This window comes from Bombina bombina, chromosome 7 (genome assembly GCF_027579735.1).
Source record: "Bombina bombina isolate aBomBom1 chromosome 7, aBomBom1.pri, whole genome shotgun sequence".
In the NCBI taxonomy this organism is placed as follows: domain Eukaryota; kingdom Metazoa; phylum Chordata; class Amphibia; order Anura; family Bombinatoridae; genus Bombina; species Bombina bombina.
The window spans coordinates 119,331,559-119,350,448 of NC_069505.1; the positions used below are offsets into that span (position 1 = coordinate 119,331,559).

The 18,890-nt window shown below is 40.1% G+C and overlaps 1 protein-coding gene across 5 annotated transcripts in view; it reads left to right on the forward strand.

Moving 5' to 3' along the window:
* The window catches only part of FAR1 (fatty acyl-CoA reductase 1), a 207,057-nt gene extending 198,238 nt beyond the window's left edge, over nucleotides 1–8,819 (forward strand). For all 5 annotated transcript variants that reach the window (XM_053720266.1, XM_053720265.1, XM_053720268.1 and 2 more), the window contains exon 12: nucleotides 6,474–8,819. In XM_053720266.1, the coding sequence (XP_053576241.1) occupies nucleotides 6,474–6,636 (163 nt within the window). In that variant the 3' untranslated portion in view covers nucleotides 6,637–8,819. The remainder of the gene's footprint in view (nucleotides 1–6,473) is intronic.
* The last annotated feature ends 10,071 nt before the right edge of the window (nucleotides 8,820–18,890 follow it).

Here is an 18,890-nt window from a genome sequence, read left to right on the forward strand (position 1 = left end):
TCCTACCTCCCTTATTCAGATCAACGATATACTCTCATATTCTATTACCTCTACTGATAACTGTTTCAGTACGGGTTTGGCTATCTGCTATATGTGGATGGGTGTCTTTTGGTAAGTATGTATTCATTACTTAAGACACTCTCAGCTATGGTTTGGCACTTTGTTTTAATATAAAGTTCTAAATATATGTATTGTACTTATATTTGCCATGAGTCAGGTTTATGTATATTTCCTTTAGCAGACTGTCAGTTTCATATTTGGGAGAATATTTTTCTTACTTGGGGTATAGTCTTTTTTTCAATTGACTGTTTTTTCATTAAAATTCGTGGGCAAAATTAGGCTCGCGGGGGTGCAAAATGCCAAAGTTTATTGCTTCATTTTTTTTGGCGCAAAGGTACGTCAGATGACGAAAATTCGCAATTTCCGGCTTCTTAGTTGACGCCGAGTTTCTTTCACGGGTTGCGTCTTCAATGACGCTAGTGTGTCATTTCCGGATGTTAGCGCCAAAAAATTTTCAGTTTACGTTGTGCGTCATACTTGGTGCCAAATAATTTCATTATTTAAAACCCCATTCCTATGTGCCTCTTGCTTTTTTCTATGTCAGAGGGCTATGCTGTTTGCATTTTTTTCCCATTCCTGAAACTGCCATATAAGGAAATTGATAATTTTGCTTTATATGTTGTTTTTTCTCTTACATTTGCAAGATGTCTCAATCTGATCCTGTCTCCGAAACCACTGTTGGAATCCTGCTGCCTGATAACAGTTCTACCAAAGCTAAGTGCATTTGTTGTAAATTTGTGGAGATTATATCTGCAGCTGTTGTATGTAAAAGTTGTCATAAGCTTTTACATGAGAATGTGTCCATCAGTAATAGTACAATGCCTGTTGTTCCTTCAACATCTAATGTACAAGATATACCTGTGAATATAAAAGCATTTGTTGCTGATGCAATTCAGAAGGCTTTGTCTGCCATCCCGCCTTCTTTTAAAACTTCTCATAAAGTTGATGAAATTTCAAATGACCGACAACATACTGAATTATCCTCCTCTGATGAGGATCTATCTGATTCAGAAGATCCTTCCTCAGATATTGACACTGATAAATCTTCTTATTTATTTAAAATGGAGTGTATTTGTTCCTTGTTAAGAGGTGTTGATTACATTTGACATTGAGGAAACTAGTCCTCTTGATATTAAAACTAGTAAACGTTTAAATTCTGTTTATAAATCTCCTGTGGTTACTCCAGAGATTTTTCCAGTTCCTGATGCTATTTCTGATATGATTTTTAAGGAATGGAATAGGCCTGGTACTTCTTCTATTCCTTCTTCATGGTTTAAAAAATTGTATCCTTTGCCAGCAGTTAGATTGGAGTTTTGGGAAAAGATCCCCAAAGTTGATGGGGCTATTCTACTCTTGCTAAACGTACTACTATTCCTATGGAAGATAGTACTTCTTTTAAAGATCCTTTAGATAAGAAACTTGAATCTTATCTAAGGAAAGCTTATTTATATTCTGGCCATCTTCTCAGGCCTGTCATTTCTATAGCTGATGTTGCAGCTGCATCAACTTTTTGGTTGGAATGTTTAGCGCAACCGGAAATGGATCCTGATTTGTCTAGAATTGTTAGTTTGCTTCACCATGCTAATCATTTTATCTGTGATGCCATTTTTGATATCCTCAAAATTGATGTTAAATCTATGTCTGTAGCTATTTTAGCTAGAAGAGCTTTGTGGCTCAAATATTGGAATGCTGACATGGTATCTAAATCTAGATTACTATCTCTCTCTTTCCAAGGTAATAAGTTATTTGGTTCTCAGTTGGATTCGATTATTTCAACTGTCACTGGAGGGAAGGGAGTTTTTTTGCCTCAGGATAAAAGACCTAAGGGTAAATCTAAAGCTTCTAACTGTTTTCGTTCTTTTCGACAAAATAAGGAACAGAAACCTAATCCTTCCTCCAAAGAATCTGGTTCCAGTTGGAAACCTTCAAGTTGGAGTAAATCCAAACTGTTTAAGAAACTAAAGCCAGCCCCCAAGTCCGGATGAAGGTGCGGCCCTTATTCCAGCTCAACTGGTAGGGGGCAGATTAAGATTCTTCCAAGACATTTGGGCAGATTGTATCCAAAATCAATGGATTCAAAGTATTGTCTCTCAAGGGTACCGAATAGGATTCAGAGTAATGTGAGAAGATTTTTTTTTCTCTCACGCATCCCAGCAAATCCAGTGAAGGCTCAGGCTTTTCTGAAGTGTGTTTCAGACCTGGAGTTTTCAGGGGTAATCATACCAGTTCCGTTTCAGGAAAAGGGCTTTTATTTAAATCTATTCATCGTCCCAAAGAAAGAAAATTCATTCAGGCCAGTTCTGGATCTGAACATTTTGAATCGTTATGTAAGAGTGCCAACTTTCAAAATGGTGACTAAAGGACTATTCTGCCTTTTGTTCAGCAAAGGCATTATATGTCCACAATAAACTTACAGGATGCATATCTTCAGATTCATCCAGATCACTATCAGTTTCTGAGATTCTCTTTTCTAGACAAGCATTACCAGTTTGCGCTCTTACATTTGGCCTAGCGACCGCTCCAAGAATCTTTTCAAAGGTTCTCTGTGCCCTATTCTCTGTAATCAGAGAACGGGGTATTGCGGTGTTTCCTTATTTGGACGATATCATGGTACTAGCTCAGTCAACTAGCTCAACTAGTATAGTTTCTTCAGACATGGTTGGAGGATCAATTTACCAGTTCTTTGATTCCTCAGACAAGGGTCACCTTTTTAGGTTTCCAGGTAGATTCAGTGTCCATGACTCTATCTCTAACAGACAAGACACAATTAAAATTGGTTTCAGACTGTCGGAACCTTCAGTCTCAATCAATCCCTTCAGTAGCTATGTGCATGGAAGTTTTAGGTCTCATGACTGCAGCATCGCACGCGATCCCTTTTGCTCGTTTTCATATCAGACTTTTCCAGCTTTGTATGCTGAACCAATGGTGCAGGGATTATACAAAGATATCACAATTAATATCCTTAAATCCCAATGTTAGACTATCTCTGTCTTGGTGGTTAGATCACCATCGTTTCGTTCAAGGGGCCTTTTTTGTTCGTCCAACCTGGACTGTGATCACAACAGTTGCAAGTCTTTCAGGTAGGGGAGCTGTCTGGGGATCTCTGACAGCACAAGGGGTTTGGAAATCTCAAGAGGCGAAATTACCAATCAATATTTTAGAACTCCGTGCTATTTTCAGGGCTCTTCAGGTTTGGCCTGTGTTGAAGAGAGAACCGTTCATTTGTTTTCAGACAGACAATATCACAACTGTGGCATATGTCAATCATCAGGGTGGGACTCACAGTCCCCAAGCTATGAAAGAAGTATCTTGGATACTTGCTTGGGTGGAATCCAGCTCCTTTCTAATTTCTGCGGTTCACATCCCAGGTATAGACAATTGGGAAGCGGATTATCTCAGCCGTCAGACTTTACATCCAGGGGAGTGGTCGCTCCATCCCGCTCCATCCAGATGTGTTTTCTCAGATTGTTCAGATGTGGGGTCTTCCAGAAATAGATCTGATGGCTTCCCATCTAAACAAGAAACAACCCAAGTACCTGTCCAGGTCCAGGGATCCTCAGGCGGAAGCGGTGGATGCGTTAGCAGTTCCATGGTGTTACCAACCTGCTTATATTGTTTGTATTGCTGGTAGCTCCACAATAGTTTGTGTTGCTGGTAGCTCCAGCATGGCCTTACAGGTTCTGGTATGCGGATCTTGTCCGGATGTCCAGTTGCCAACCTTGGCCACTTCCATTAAGGCCAGACCTTTTTGTCTCAAGGTCCGTTTTTCCATCAGGATCTCAAATCATTAAATGTGAAGGTATGGAAATTGAACACCTAGTGCTTAGTCATAGGGGTTTCTCTGACTCAGTAATTAATACTACGTTACAGGCTTGAAGATCTGTTTCTAGGAAGATTTATTATCGAGTTTGGAAGACTTATATTTCATGGCGTTCTTCTCATAAATTCTTCTGGCATTCTTTTAGAATTCCTAGAATTTTACCGGTTCTTCAGGATGGTTTGGAATACGGTTTGCCTGCAAGTACTTTGAAGGGACAAATCTGCTCTTTCTGTTTTAATTCACAGAAAGATTGCTACACTTCCTATTATTCACTGTTTTGTACAGGCTTTGGTCCGTTTTAAGCCTGTCATTAAATCAATCTCTCCTCCTTGGAGTCTTAATTTGGTTTTGAAGGCTTTGCAGGCTCCTCCGTTTGAGCCTATGCATTCTTTGGACATTCCAAGAAAGTATTTTAAAGTATTGTTCCTTTTGGCCATCTCTTCTGCTAGGAGAGTTTCCGAATTATCTGCTCTTTATTGTGAATCTCATTTTCTGATTTTTCATCAGGATATGGCAGTTTTGTGGACTTCATTTAAATTCTTACCTAAGGTTGTGAATTCTAACAACATTAATAGAGAAATTGTTGTCCCTTCTTTGTGTCCTAATCCGAAGAATTCTTTGGAGAGATCCTTGCATTTTTTGGATGTGGTAAAAGCTTTGAAGTATTAAGTTGAAGCTACTAAAAATTTCCTGAAGACTTCTAGTCTATTTGTTATCTTTTCTGGTTCTAGGAAAGGTCAGAAGGCTTCTGCCATTTCCTTGGAATCGTGGTTAAAGCTTTTGATTTATCAGGCTTATTTGGAGTCGGGTCAGGACCCGCCTCAAAGAATTACAGCTCATTCTACTAGATCAGTCTCCACTTTGTGGGCTTTTAAGAATGAAGCTTCAGTTGATCAGATTTTCAAAGCAGTAACTTGGTCGTCTTTGCATACATTTACTAAATTTTAATGTATTTGCTTCCTCTGAAGCAGTTTTTGGTAGAAAAGTTCTTCAGGCAACCGTTTCATTTTGATTCCTCAGCTAATGTTTGAGTTTTTTTCTTTTCATTATGAGAATAAAAACTTATATTTTGGGTTGTGGATTTATTTTTTTCAGCGAAAAATAGCTGTTATTATTGTATCCCTCCCTCTCTAGTGACTCTTCTGTGGAGTTCCACATCTTGGGTATTGCTATCCCATACGTCACTAGCTCATGGACTCTTGCCAATTAAATGAAAGAAAACATAATTTATGTAAGAACTTACATGATAAATTCATTTCTTTCATATTCGCAAGAGTCCATGAGACCCACCCTTTTTATGGTGGTTATGATTTTTTGTATAAAGCACAATTATTCTAAATTCCTTTGTTGATGCTTGTCACGGATACCAGACAGCTAAGGCTACCCCCTACAACCTTACCCCTGTTTTTTCTTAGTGGTTTTGGGCTCCTCAGAGCAACCACAATCCCTGGAAGCTTTGGTTTGCTTGTCTTGTGAAAAGCTGGTGTATGACCAGGAAAACCCTCCTAGGCTGGCCGGGCCCGTGGAACTCCCAGTCGGCCGCCTCACCATGGACACCCGCCTAACCCCTCTCAGGCTGTCCGGACTCCTGGTCGACCACAGGATAGCAGGACACCCGCTAACTTTACCCCTGGTCGCTCCAGCAACCATGTGCCCCAGAGCTCTGCTCTTTTGGGGATTAGTAGCCCCTAGGGAGGACAAGAGGTGGGGGAATTACCGGAGGGGAGCTGCTTTGGGAACCGGGGGTTTTGGACACCCCTACCCCCATAACTTCAACGGGCTATATCTCCGGTCCCCAATAACTAATCACGCCGCTTTTTGGACTCCGGCATCTGGGGACCGAGAGCTTTCAAATGACACCCTGGAAGTGCCGCTGCTCCCCCAGGATCACCCCAAAACAGTCACCACTGTGTCCTGGGATTCTGTGGGACTATGGTTGCTATGGAGGCGCTGGTCAGTCTGGAGGGGTGGGAATGGCGGGAAAACTGTGGCATTGTCTCCCTGTTTTATCAAGATGTGTGTGTGTATATAAAAGATGTGTGTTTGTCTCAATAAAGGAAGTTCTTTCACCTGAATGCTAGTCTGTCTAGTCATTTAGGTGGGCTCCTGATAGAATCAATTTCCTGGGCTACATATCAGCCTGTTCCAGGCAAAGGAAGGACCCTCTGGCAGAGCTACCCAGTCGGGGTAGCTGGAGTCTGCCACAGGGTGGGGCACTGAGTACTGATGCTGTCAGGCATCAGGGGTGGCTACAGGCTGTGGTCACTTGCCAGCTACATAGCTGCAGTCGGCAGGGAGGAAGCAGGACCCGTTTGGCGGAGCTATCCTGTCGGGGTAGCCGGGGTATCCGTCACAATGCTTTTTACTCCTTTCTTTGTCACCCCACTACTTGGCTATTCGTTAAACTGAATTGTGGGTGTGGTGAGGAGTGTATTTATAGGCATTTTGAGGTTTGGGAAACTTTGCTCCTCCTGGTAGGATTGTATATCCCATACGTCACTAGCTCATGGACTTTTGCAAATATGAAAGAAATGAATTCATCTTTTAAGTTCTTACATAAATTGTTTTTTTTTAACGTTTATTTTTCTTGCAGGTTACGTAATATTCGCTATGGCTTCAATACCATTCTTGTGGTCCTTATTTGGCGCATCTTCATAGCCAGATCTCAGATGGCAAGGAACATATGGTACTTCGTGGTTAGCCTTTGTTTCAAGTTTCTTTCTTACTTCAGAGCGTCTAGTACCATGAGATACTGAGGACTGGAGACACTTTATTTGGACATCTATGCACACAGCAGCAACCTGCACAAGATCTGTAATATGTACTGTGTCCTTCCATGTTGTGTACAGCCATCCTAGGTCCAGAGAACAGGTTTTGTTTGCAATACATAATATTTCATGTGTTCTTAATAAAGAACTACACAAGTCAGATTAAGCCAGCATTATAAGGAAATGGTATAATAAAAATGAATTGCCGAAATATTTTGACCTCTTAAAAAAAAAAAAAAATGAAACTAATAGATTTTTCATTGGACAGATGTCTAATCTTATTCAGAAAGATGTGCTGAGATGAAGAACATGCACATTACCAAAGGTTTTAGGTTGTCATAGGTCTTGCATTTAACAGAATTTTGTTTTCTATGCCCATTTATTTTCATGCTATGTACCCTTTCTCGCTTGGCTGTTAACTTCTCTCTCTTGATTGCCATTGTGTACCATCCCCACTGAGGCCTCCATTACTTTACCACCTCAATGGAAACTAGGCCTATAATGGGGATAAATGATTTTACCACCTCAATGAAAACTAGGCCCTAGTTGGTTTCAATCTACTTTTCGTTCTGTGGTTTTTAAACCTGTCCTCAGACCTCCCTAACAGGCCACATTTTGAGGATTTCTGAACGAATGCACAGGTGACATAATCGGCTGATTAGAAACATGGTTATTTTACCTGCTTTACATGGACTGTTGGGGAGGCCTGAGGGCAGGTTTAAAAACCAGTGTTCTAGACTAATCTCTACACCCCAATTGTCTCCTCCTATTGTGGGCACACCAACCCTTCATACTCCTCTCTTCCTTAAAGGGACATGGAACACACTTTTTTTTCATGCTTCAGATAGAGCATATTATTTTTTTAAACAACTTTCCAATGTACTTTCTTTTATCCAAATGGCTTCATTCTCTTGGAGTTATTTGTTGAAAAACATACCTAATTAGGCTCAGGAGTAGCAGGGAACTTTGAGAGCTTGCTGCTTATTTGCGGCTGCACATACATGCCTCTTACCTTGTGCTCAGCTAGGTTCTGGAAGTGCATTGCTGCTCATTCAACCAAGGATACCAAGAGAATTGAGCACATTTGATAATATATATAAATTGGAAAGTGGTTTAAAATTGTATGTTCTATCTGAATCATGAAAGAAAAAATGTGGGTTTCATGTCCCTTTAATTTTCCTCCTTTTTCACCTCTTACATGACCATTTGGATATTTGTTTCTTATTCCCACCTTATTAGGGGTTTATTTTTTATATATTTGCTTTGTTTTTGTCTTGCTTTTATTTGTTACACACATCACACCATTTTTTACTTTTTTTTTTTTGTTGTTGCAATTTTATATGTATGAAGAAATGATGAATAATGTGCTTTCATCTTTATTCTTTTCACAATAATGTAATATAACAAATTACCACTGTAACAAATGTCTTGGTCAGTTGCTTGATAATTTTATAGAATTTATTTTTCCATTTGCTGATGGGAATAAGAGAGCCTTCCTGTTACTGTAAACATTGAATCCAAAGACAGTTAGTTTTTTGGCATGTTTTATTAACCTTTTAACTGCATTTTGCTAAAATGTAATTTATGACATTCAGTTAATATAGAACTAACCTGTTAAATAGCTGCACCGAGCAGCCAACTGATTTGCAGCAAATTTTCTTTTCCTTTATTATTTTATTTCTTGCATGTGGTCTTTCAAATGAATTTCCTTAAATCTAACTCCTTTAACCAGGTTAAAATAGGCTACATGCAAGTGGTTCATAGATAAATTATATATATATTTATCCCTAATTTTGACAACACTCGCTGCAAGTCCCCTCTGTATGTAATACACAAAATAATAATGTTCAAAAAAATGTGCTGCAGATTAGATCATTTTATCAAACTTATTGCTACAGAACATGCAATGCGCTTAATTGTTGTGTAATGCTAATTCACCAGGCACCTTATTTTATCTAGGTGTGGACCTAATTTGGAAAACATGTCAAATGCTTCTCTGTTGAAGCTAAAAAGGTTTTCTGTAATTACATATTTCAAAATGTCATAGCTCTTTTACAAAATTGTATAGCATTTAAATCTCTTCTCACTGCCTAGGTTCAGGACCACACGTGTGTGTATGAGCGGCCTTCAGCAGTACTAAACATTAAATAAATAAATGAATTTTGTGATTTCTTCTGTGTCTTATTGTTCAGAGTTAATAAGGGAATCTTACTGGAAATAAGAACTGGAAAAAGACCAGTGATACTACAGTCTCTAAATGTGATTGTTCTTAATCCAAAATGTTTTTTTTGTTTTTGTGTAGTATAGGAAATGAAATTAGTCATTGTTTTGACAATTGGAAAAAAACAGCAGGGAGAGGAATATGGAAAAGGATTCCCTTGTGCTGAGTTGTTGTCCTCTCACTAGACTCATGTTTGCACGCAGTCTTTTATAGTTCACAACATCAAGGATTTAAAGGGACACTGTACCCAAAAATTATCTTTCGTGATTCAGATTGAGCATGAAATTTTAAGCAACTTTCTAATTTACTCCTATTATCAAATTTTCTTCATTCTCTTGGTATCTTTATTTGAAATGCAAGAATGTAAGTTTAGATGCCGGCCCATTTTTGGTGAACAACCTGGGTTGTCCTTGCTGATTGGTCGATAAATTCATCCACCAATAAAAAAGTACTGTCCAGAGTACTGAAACCAAAAAAAAGCTTAGATGCCTTCTTTTTCAAATAATGATAGCAAGAGAACGAAGAAAAATTGATAAAAGGAGTAAATTAGAAAGTTGCTTAAAATTGCATGCTCTTTCTGAATTACAAAAGAAAAAATTTGGGTTCAGTGTCCCTTTAAGTGCTTCCTCAATATAAACAGACTATGATAGACCATCATTGCTTTCATTAAAGGGACATAAAACCCACTTTTTTTTTTTTCAGAATGAGCATAGAATTTTAAACAACTTCCCAATTTACTTCTTTTATTAAATTGTCTTGGTTTTTTGTTATCCTTTGTTGAAAAGCAGGGATGTTAAGCTCAGGAGTGTGCACGTGTCTGCTGCATTATATGGCAGCAGTTTTGCAACTGTTATACATTAGCAAGAGCACTAGATGACAGCACTATTTCCTGTCATGTAATGCTTCAGGCACGTGCACGCTTGCCTACCTAGGTATCTCTTCATCAAAGAATAACTTGAGAACAAAGCAAATTTTATAATAGAATTAAATTGAAAACTTTATTAAACATCATATATTTTACCCATAGACAGGCAAATTAGGAAACCCTCCCAGAATAAATTGGTACTTATTGACTGTTCAACTTTGCCTGCCCACCTTAGACAGCAACCAGAGTGACATATAATACTGTTCTATTATTTCACCAGGTGGAGCTTTTGTCACTGGAAGGTATGTGGAAGAGTGAGGATTTGGGTATCTTCCGATTACATTACTGAGTCCAAGTCTTACAGGTTTTGTGACTGTGCTTGGTATTTTATTGTTCTTGGGAGGGGGGGCCCATGGGCAGAAAAATTACTTTATAGTTTTATTTACTTCCCTGTTCCTTTTAGTAATTACATAAAAAAAAAAAAGGTTAATGATCAAAATCTGATTTTAGGAATTCAATTAAGGTTGATGGACATACTGCATCTGCATAATAAAAGTAGTTATTTCTCCAACATTGGTGTGTCCGGTCCACGGCATCATCCATTACTTGTGGGAAATATTCTCCCCCACAGGGAAAGGCAAGGAGAGCACACAGCAAGAGCTGTCCATATAGCTCCCCCTCTGGCTCCGCCCCCCAGTCATTCTCCTTGCCGCTCTGAACAAGTAGCATCTCCACGGGGATGGCGAGGAGTTTGTGTTGTTAGTTGTAGTTTTTTATTTCTTCTATCAAGAGTTTATTTTAAAATAGTGCTGGCTTGTACTATTTACTCTACAACAGAAAAGTGATGAAGATTTCTGTTTAAGAGGGCTATGATTTTAACACAAGTAACTAAAATCCATTTCTGTTACCACGCAGGACTGTTGAAACCAGAGAACTTCAGTTGGGGGTAACAGCTTGCAGACTCATCTGCTTCAGGTATGACTAGTCTCTTTCTAATAACACAGGCTAATGCAAGATGACAGTCATTTTTCCCCTCGGGGAAAACGGTAAGCCATTTTTCTTTCACCTCAGCAAAAAAGATAACAGGCTTCCCCTTTTTGAATTTTATGCTGGTAGACACTGTTAAGGGCCAAATAGATTGGTTTTTATTACAATATCATGGCATTTGAAATGTTTTATAAGCTCATATACACTTGGGGACGTTTTTTATTGATCTGGATTGTTTTAGACACCTAAATCTAGTCAGGAAGGCCCCTTCACTCTAGTGTACTGAGGGAGGAGGCCTCATTTTGGCAGTTGATTTCAGGCAGTGCATGCAGTCTCATGTGAGAGGGTCCTGTGGCTCAGAAAGTGACTCCAGAAGGCTTTTTTCTGTGGATGGTTGACCCCTAAGGAAGGTAAAAGCTACAACAATGCTGTAGCAGGGATTGTGATGTATAAAAACGGTTAAATCCAACCATTAGCTCCTGTTTGCTTGTTTTAAGAGCTAGAGTCTCCATATTTGCTGTGCAATACTTTATAAGCATTAAGACACTGGGGTCCAAATTTCATAAAAATCGGATATTGCCTTCATAGTTTTTTGAACATTCAGAAATAAAGTGTGTCATTTTATTATTTAAAGAGACAGTAACGTTTTTGTTTAAAATCGTTTTTATTGCATTGCTTGCCTGCCTAAATCTGTTTAACTAGTCTGGGCCATCAGATAACCTATGTCCTGTGTGTGTAGAGACAAATGTGGTTCCCCCTTCGAGTGTTTGTGATAATTGTGCCATAGCGTCCAAACAAAATAAGGACAGCTCTGTTACATTTCATAATGTTGCCCAAGATGATTTATCGAATGAAGGTAGTGGGGATAGTTCTACATCCTCTCCTTCTGTGTCTTCACCAGCTTTGACCGCGCAGGCGACACCTAGCGCGCCAGTGCTTATTTCTATGCAACAATTAACAGCAGTAGTGGATAATTCTATAGCAAATCTTTTATCCAAACTGCCAGCATTTCAGAGAAAGCGTGATTGTTCAGTTTTAAATACAGATAAAAAGGATGAACAATCAGACACTGACGATGCCTTATCTATTTTACTCTCACATCAATCAGAATTGGCTGTGAGGGAAGGGCTGTCTGAGGGTGAAATTTCAGACTCAGGAAAAATTTCTCAACAGGCAGAACCTGATATAGTAGCATTTAAGTTTAAGCTAGAACATCTCCGTGCTTTGCTTAAGGAGGTATTAGCTACTCTGGATGACTGTGATTCTATGGTAGTACCAGAGAAGTTGTGCAAATTGGACACATTTTTAGAGGTCCCAGTGCACGACAACGCTTTTCCAATACCCAAGAGGGTAGCGAGCATAGTGGTTAAGGAGTGGGAGAAGCCAGGTGTACCCTTTGCCCCACCTCCTTTATTTAAGAAAATGTTTTCCCATAGTAGACCCTAGAAGGGACGCATGGCAGACGGTCCCGAAGGTTGAGGGAGCTGTTTCAACACTAGCGAAGTGCACAACTATTCCTATAGAGGACAGCTGCGCTTTCAAAGATCCTATGGATAAAAAATTGGAAGGATTGCTTAAAAAGATTTTTGTTCAGCAGGGGTTCATCCTTCAACCAGCTACGCGTGTTATTACTGTCACTTCAGCGGCGTCCTTTTGGTTCGAGGAACTGGAAAGGTCGCTCCAGAAAGAGACTTCCTATGAAGAAGTCATGGACAGAATTCACGCATTAAAGTTAGCTAATTCCTTTATATTGGATGCCGTTTTTCAAATAACGAAATTGGCGGCGAAAAACTCAGGTTTTGCTATAGTAGCGCGGAGGGCGCTTTGGCTAAAATCTTGGTCGGCAGATGTGTCGTCCAAGACTAAGTTACTTAATATTCCTTTCAAGGGTATGACCCTTTTTGGGCCGGAATTGAAGGAAATTATTTCAGACATCACTGGGGGTAAGGGCCATGCCCTCCCACAGGATAGGCCTTTTAAGGCTAAGAACAAGTCTAATTTTCGTTCCTTTCGCAATTTCAGGAACGGACCGGCTAATAACTCCACTGCCGCTAGACAAGAAGGTAACGCGGCCCAGCCCAAACCCGCTTGGAAGCCCATGCAAGGCTGGAACAAGGGTAAACAGACCAAGAAACCTGCTGCTGCTACCAAGACAGCATGAAGGGGTAGCCCCCGATCCGGGACCGGATCTGGTAGGGGGCAGACTATCTCTCTTCGCTCAGGCTTGGGCAAGAGATGTTCCGGATCCCTGGGCACTAGAGATAGTCTCCAAGGGATACCTACTAGAGTTCAAGGGACTTCCTCCAAAGGGAAGATTCCACCTGTCTCGCTTATCTTCAGACCAGATAAAGAAACAGGCATTATTACATTGTGTAAGTTCCTCAGAGTTCCATCCTTCAAAATGGAAACCATTCGGACAATCTTGCCGACAATCCAGCAGGGTCAATATTTGACTACCATGGATCTAAAGCAGTGTTTTTCAACCAGTGTGCCGTGGCACACTAGTGTGCCATGAGAGATCCTCAGGTGTGCCACGGCAGACTCACTACAGTGCGGGGGTGTCCCTCTTTCAAATTTTGAAATATTGGGAGGTATGTGACAGGCTCATCAGGCATCATTTACAATCATGACATTGACATTCATTCACAGACAATCATTATGATTGTTTGTGAATGAATGTCAATATGTCATGTATAGTTTGTAGGAGGCATGGCATGACAGCACAGTACAGTGTTTGTGTTTGTGTGTATATATATATATATATATATATATATATATATATATATATATATATATATATATATATATATATATATATATATATATATATATACTGTGTGTATATCCTGTATTAGGCTACAATGTGTGATTTTGTAAAATTTTGCAATGGTGGTGTGCCACAGGATTTTTTAATGTAAAAAAGTGTGCCACAGCAAAAAAAGGTTGCAAATCACTGATCTAAAGGATGCATATCTGCATATCCCAATCCACAAAACTCATCATCAGTTCCTGAGGTTCGCTTTTCTGGACAAACATTACCAGTTCGTGGCTCTTCCATTCGGTTTAGCCACCGCTCCCAGAATTTTCACAAAGGTGCTAGGGTCCCTTCTAGCGGTCCTAAGGCCGAGGGGCATCGCTGTAGCACCTTATCTAGACGACATCCTAATCCAAGCGTCGTCTCTTTCCAAAGCAAGGGCCCACACGGACATTGTGTTGGCTTTTCTCAGATCTCACGGGTGGAAGGTGAACATAGAAAAGAGTTCACTGTCACCGTCCACAAGGGTTCCTTTTCTGGGAACAATAATAGATTCTGTGGAAATGAAGATCTTCCTGACAGAAGTCAGAAAGTTAAAGCTTCTAAACGCTTGTCGAGTTCTTCATTCTATTCCTCAACCCTCCATAGCTCAGTGCATGGAAGTAATAGGACTAATGGTCGCAGCAATGGACGTGGTTCCTTTTGCTCGAATTCATCTAAGACCATTACAGCTGTGCATGCTTAATCAGTGGAATGGGGACTATACAGACTTGTCTCCCCAAATTCAAGTAGACCAGGTAACCAGGGACTCACTTCTCTGGTGGTTGACCCAGGATCACCTGTCTCAGGAAATGAGTTTCCGCAGACCAGAGTGGGTCATTGTCGCAACCGACGCCAGTTTCTTAGGCTGGGGCGCGGTCTGGGACTCCCTGAAAGCTCAGGGTCTATGGTCTCGGGAAGAGTCGCTTCTCCCGATAAACATTTTGGAACTAAGAGCAATATTCAATGCGCTCCTGGCTTGGCCTCAGCTAGCGGAAGCCAGGTTCATAAGATTTCAGTCGGACAACATAACGACTGTTGCGTACATCAATCATCAGGGGGGGAACAAAGAGTTCCCTAGCGATGAAGGAAGTAACCAAGATCATCCAATGGGCAGAGAATCACTCCTGCCATCTATCTGCTATTCACATCCCAGGAGTAGACAACTGGGAGGCGGACTATTTGAGTCGTCAGACTTTCCATCCGGGGGAGTGGGAACTCCATCCGGAGGTCTTTGCTCAGTTAACCCAATTATGGGGCATTCCAGATATGGATTTAATGGCGTCCCGTCAGAACTTCAAGATTCCTTGTTACGAGTCCAGATCCAGGGATCCCAAGGCGATTCTAGTGGAAGCATTAGTGGCGCCTTGGTTGTTCAACCTAGCGTATGTGTTTCCACCTTTTCCTCTCCTTCCCAGGCTCATAGCCAGGATAAAACGGGAGAAGGCCTCTGTGATTCTGATAGCTCCTGCGTGGCCACGCAGGACTTGGTATGCAGACCTGGTGAATATGTCATCGGCTCCACCATGGAAGCTACCTTTGAGACAGGATCTTCTAGTACAAGGTCCATTCGAACATCCAAATCTAGTTTCTCTGCAGCTGACTGCTTGGAAATTGAACGCTTGATTTTATCCAAGCGTGGGTTTTCAAATTCTGTGATAGATACTCTGGTCCAAGCCAGAAAACCTGTGACTAGAAATATTTACCATAAAATATGGAAAAAATATATCTGTTGGTGTGAATCCAAGGGATTCTCCTGGAGTAAGATTAAAATTCCAAAGATTCTCTCCTTTCTCCAAGAAGGTTTGGATAAAGGGTTGTCAGCTAGTTCTCTAAAAGGACAAATTTCTGCTTTATCTGTCTTGTTACACAAATGATTGGCAGCTGTGCCAGATGTACAAGCTTTTGTTCAGGCTTTGGTTAGAATCAAGCCTGTTTACAGACCCATGACTCCTACTTGGAGTCTAAATTTAGTTCTTTCAGTTCTTCAAGGGGTTCCGTTTGAGCCTTTACATTCCATAGATATTAAGTTATTATCTTGGAAAGTTCTGTTTTTGGTTGCTATTTCTTCTGCTAGAAGAGTTTCTGAATTATCTGCTTTGCAGTGTAATCCACCCTATCTGGTTTTCCATTCAGATAAGGTTGTTTTGCGTACTAAGCCTGGTTTTCTTCCAAAAGTTGTTTCCAACAAGAATATTAACCAGGAAATAGTTGTTCCTTCTCTGTGTCCGAATCCAGTTTCAAAGAAGGAACGTTTTACACAATTTAGATGTTGTTCGTGCTTTAAAGTTCTATTTAGAAGCAACAAAGGATTTTAGACAAACCTCATCTTTGTTTGTCGTTTACTCTGGTAAGAGGAGAGGTCACAAAGCTACTGCTACCTCTCTCTCTTTCTGGCTAAAAAGCATTATCCGATTGGCTTATGAGACTGCCGGACGGCAGCCTCCTGACTGAATCACAGCTCACTCTACCAGGGCTGTGGCTTCCACATGGGCCTACAAGAACGAGGCTTCTGTTGATCAGATATGTAAGGCAGCGACTTGGTCTTCTCTGCAAACTTTTGCCAAATTCTACAAATTTGATACTTATGCTTCTTCGGAGGCTATTTTTGGGAGAAAGGTTTTGCAAGCCGTGGTGCCTTCCATTTAGGTAACCTGATTTGCTCCCTCCCTTCATCCGTGTCCTAAAGCTTTGGTATTGGTTCCCACAAGTAATGGATGACGCCGGAGACACCAATGTTGGAGAAAACAGAATTTATGCTTACTTGATAAATTACTTTCTCCAACGGTATGTCCGGTCCACGGCCCGCCCTGGTTTTCCTAATCAGGTTGACATTTTTTTTTCTTTATACACTACAGTCACCACGGCACCCTATAGTTTCTCCTTTTTCTCCTAACCGTCGGTCGAATGACTGGGGGGTGGAGCCAGAGGGGGCGCTATATGGACAGCTCTTGCTGTGTGCTCTCCTTGCCTTTCCCTGTGGGGGAGAATATTTCCCACAAGTAATGGATGACGCCGTGGACCGGACACACCGTTGGAGAAAGTAATTTATCAGGTAAGCATAAATTCTGTTTTCTGTGCAAAGTAGATTTGTTGGGTAAAGACAATGCAGGGAAATACACAAATCTCTAATTTAAAAATACACAAACCTTTCCTGGTTGGTATCTGGAATGGTGAAGGAGAATCGGGATGGCCCATGTGCGGATTCTTAGAACATTTGGGATACTTCTTCCTTTTCCCAGCATTAATTCATCTTTCTCTTGCTGTCAAGTTGCTCTAAGTGAGTCAGTTTCCTGTCTATCCAAAGTTCATCAACACTACCCAAACCGTGTCTCTTGACTTCCCAAAGCCTGCTATTGACTGCCCACATTTCAAAGCTGTGTGTCTGGTTCTGAATTCCCATAGCACAAAGATTTAAGGTGATGTCTGCCAAACCATTCTTTCCATTAAAAAAGGTTGCTTGCACTTTAAGACCTTTATACATGCACATCTTTGTTTAAAAAAATAAACTTTAATCTCTGAATTGCATTTTAACCAGTCACCTCCCATATGTGCATAAAAGTAATGTAAGGCTCTTATATGTAAAGTATACGCTACTGTTCCTGTAGTTTTTGATATTTTAATGTAATGCATAGCAAGATTTTTATTCCACACTCTTTAAAAATGAGATCACATTGTAACTGTACCTTGAAGGCTGAAAGTTTTCTGTGTAATTGATTTAAAAAAAATCATTTATAGTGGTTTTAGCTCATTGTCATTAGCACATGTGATGCTGTAAGTGGACGTGAAGGCTGTACCTTTGCTAATGGACAGTGTTTGCTTACTTTACTGATTGGATAACTATGATTTGTGGTCATTTAAAGCCAGTACCTTTCCAAATAACTAATTTACTTTGATACATTACAAGCAACATTTTGCTGACAAAGTATTGCAGCAATCTTGAAAATGAGCCACATTAATGAATCTATTGCAGATTTTTTTTTACTGTTAATGGAAATTAGTGTTTCTTCCATGCAGGTAGTGAGAGTCCACGATCCATTACTCATAAGAATTACAATTCTCTACCACTAGGAGGAGGCAAAGAGCCCCAAACACCAAAAGCTCTATAAAACCCCTCACACATACCTCAGTCTTTACTTTGCCTCCACTGGCGGTTGTTGAAGAATGAAGATGTGCGTTTGATTCTTCAGAGCAAGGGGTTTTACTCTATATTGAGGCCCAGTTTCCTCTCAGAGTACAGTGCTTGTCAGAGATGTGTTTGGGGTTTGGTTTATTACTCTTTGTTTCACTTCATGGAAATCTTTTCATAAACCCTCAAAGCGGTTGCAGGAACTAGTCCTTTGCTTCCCTTTATGGATCTACAATATACTTATTTCTATAACCTCTGCTTATCTGTGTCAGCACTGGTTTGGCTGTTTGCTGCTTATGTGAATGGATGAGTGTCTATTGAATAGTGCTTCCTGCCATGAATTTTTTTTTTTTTTGTGATTCGGATACAGCATGTAGTTTTTTGTGTGTGTTTTTTTATTAAATTTTTTATTGAGGTTGTGCGAAATATTACAACATATCAGAAAACAGATGAAAATAGTACAGTGTAGTTTGACAGCTTCCATATAGGGATACAAAATTCACATTACACACAAGACAATGTAGAAGACTGGAACCTCATTTTCTGTATAACATGGTCTAATAGGCAATCCACCTTTGAAATATTAACAGCACTGAAAGACCTGTTCCTAAGTGAAGAGACAGATTATGTGGTTCAGTCCTGCTGAATGGGGTGCAATAGTTAGTCAATACTGTGGTGTCAAATAAAGGTAGATATTAAGGGGTGTTTAAAATTGCGGCATAGGCAAGAGAAGCCGCGTAATACGTTCTTCTTCTAGGAGGTTCACTGGATGTGGGGGGTAGGGGGAGGTGGTGGTTATAGATAGGGTATATGTTATGTGTCAATACATTTTTTTTTTTCCTCCTTTGTTTTAAGGTTAAGGCAGTACAGATGTTAATTGTTACACTAGGTTCTAAGAATAGAGGGCCTATGCGGGTTACTGTAGTGGACATAAGTGTTAATTTTTATAAGAATTGAAGCTTATTAGAGGCCAGCTAGTCAGATATGGGATATGCTAGTCAGATATGGGAAATGTTATTATGTGCGACATATGTTCTCGCCTCTGCAGCCTGACGGCCAGAGCTGAGTGAAAAATAGAGAGGTAGCAGTCTAGCTCCACTGGATTAAATATGGAAATATATATATGTATAACAATAAATTCAAACTTCATGAACCTCCTTGTGTGTACAAACAGAGCAACAGGGAGCTATAACACAAAACTGAGCCTTATAAGTAAAATATAATAAAACAAAAACGGTTGGTCCTG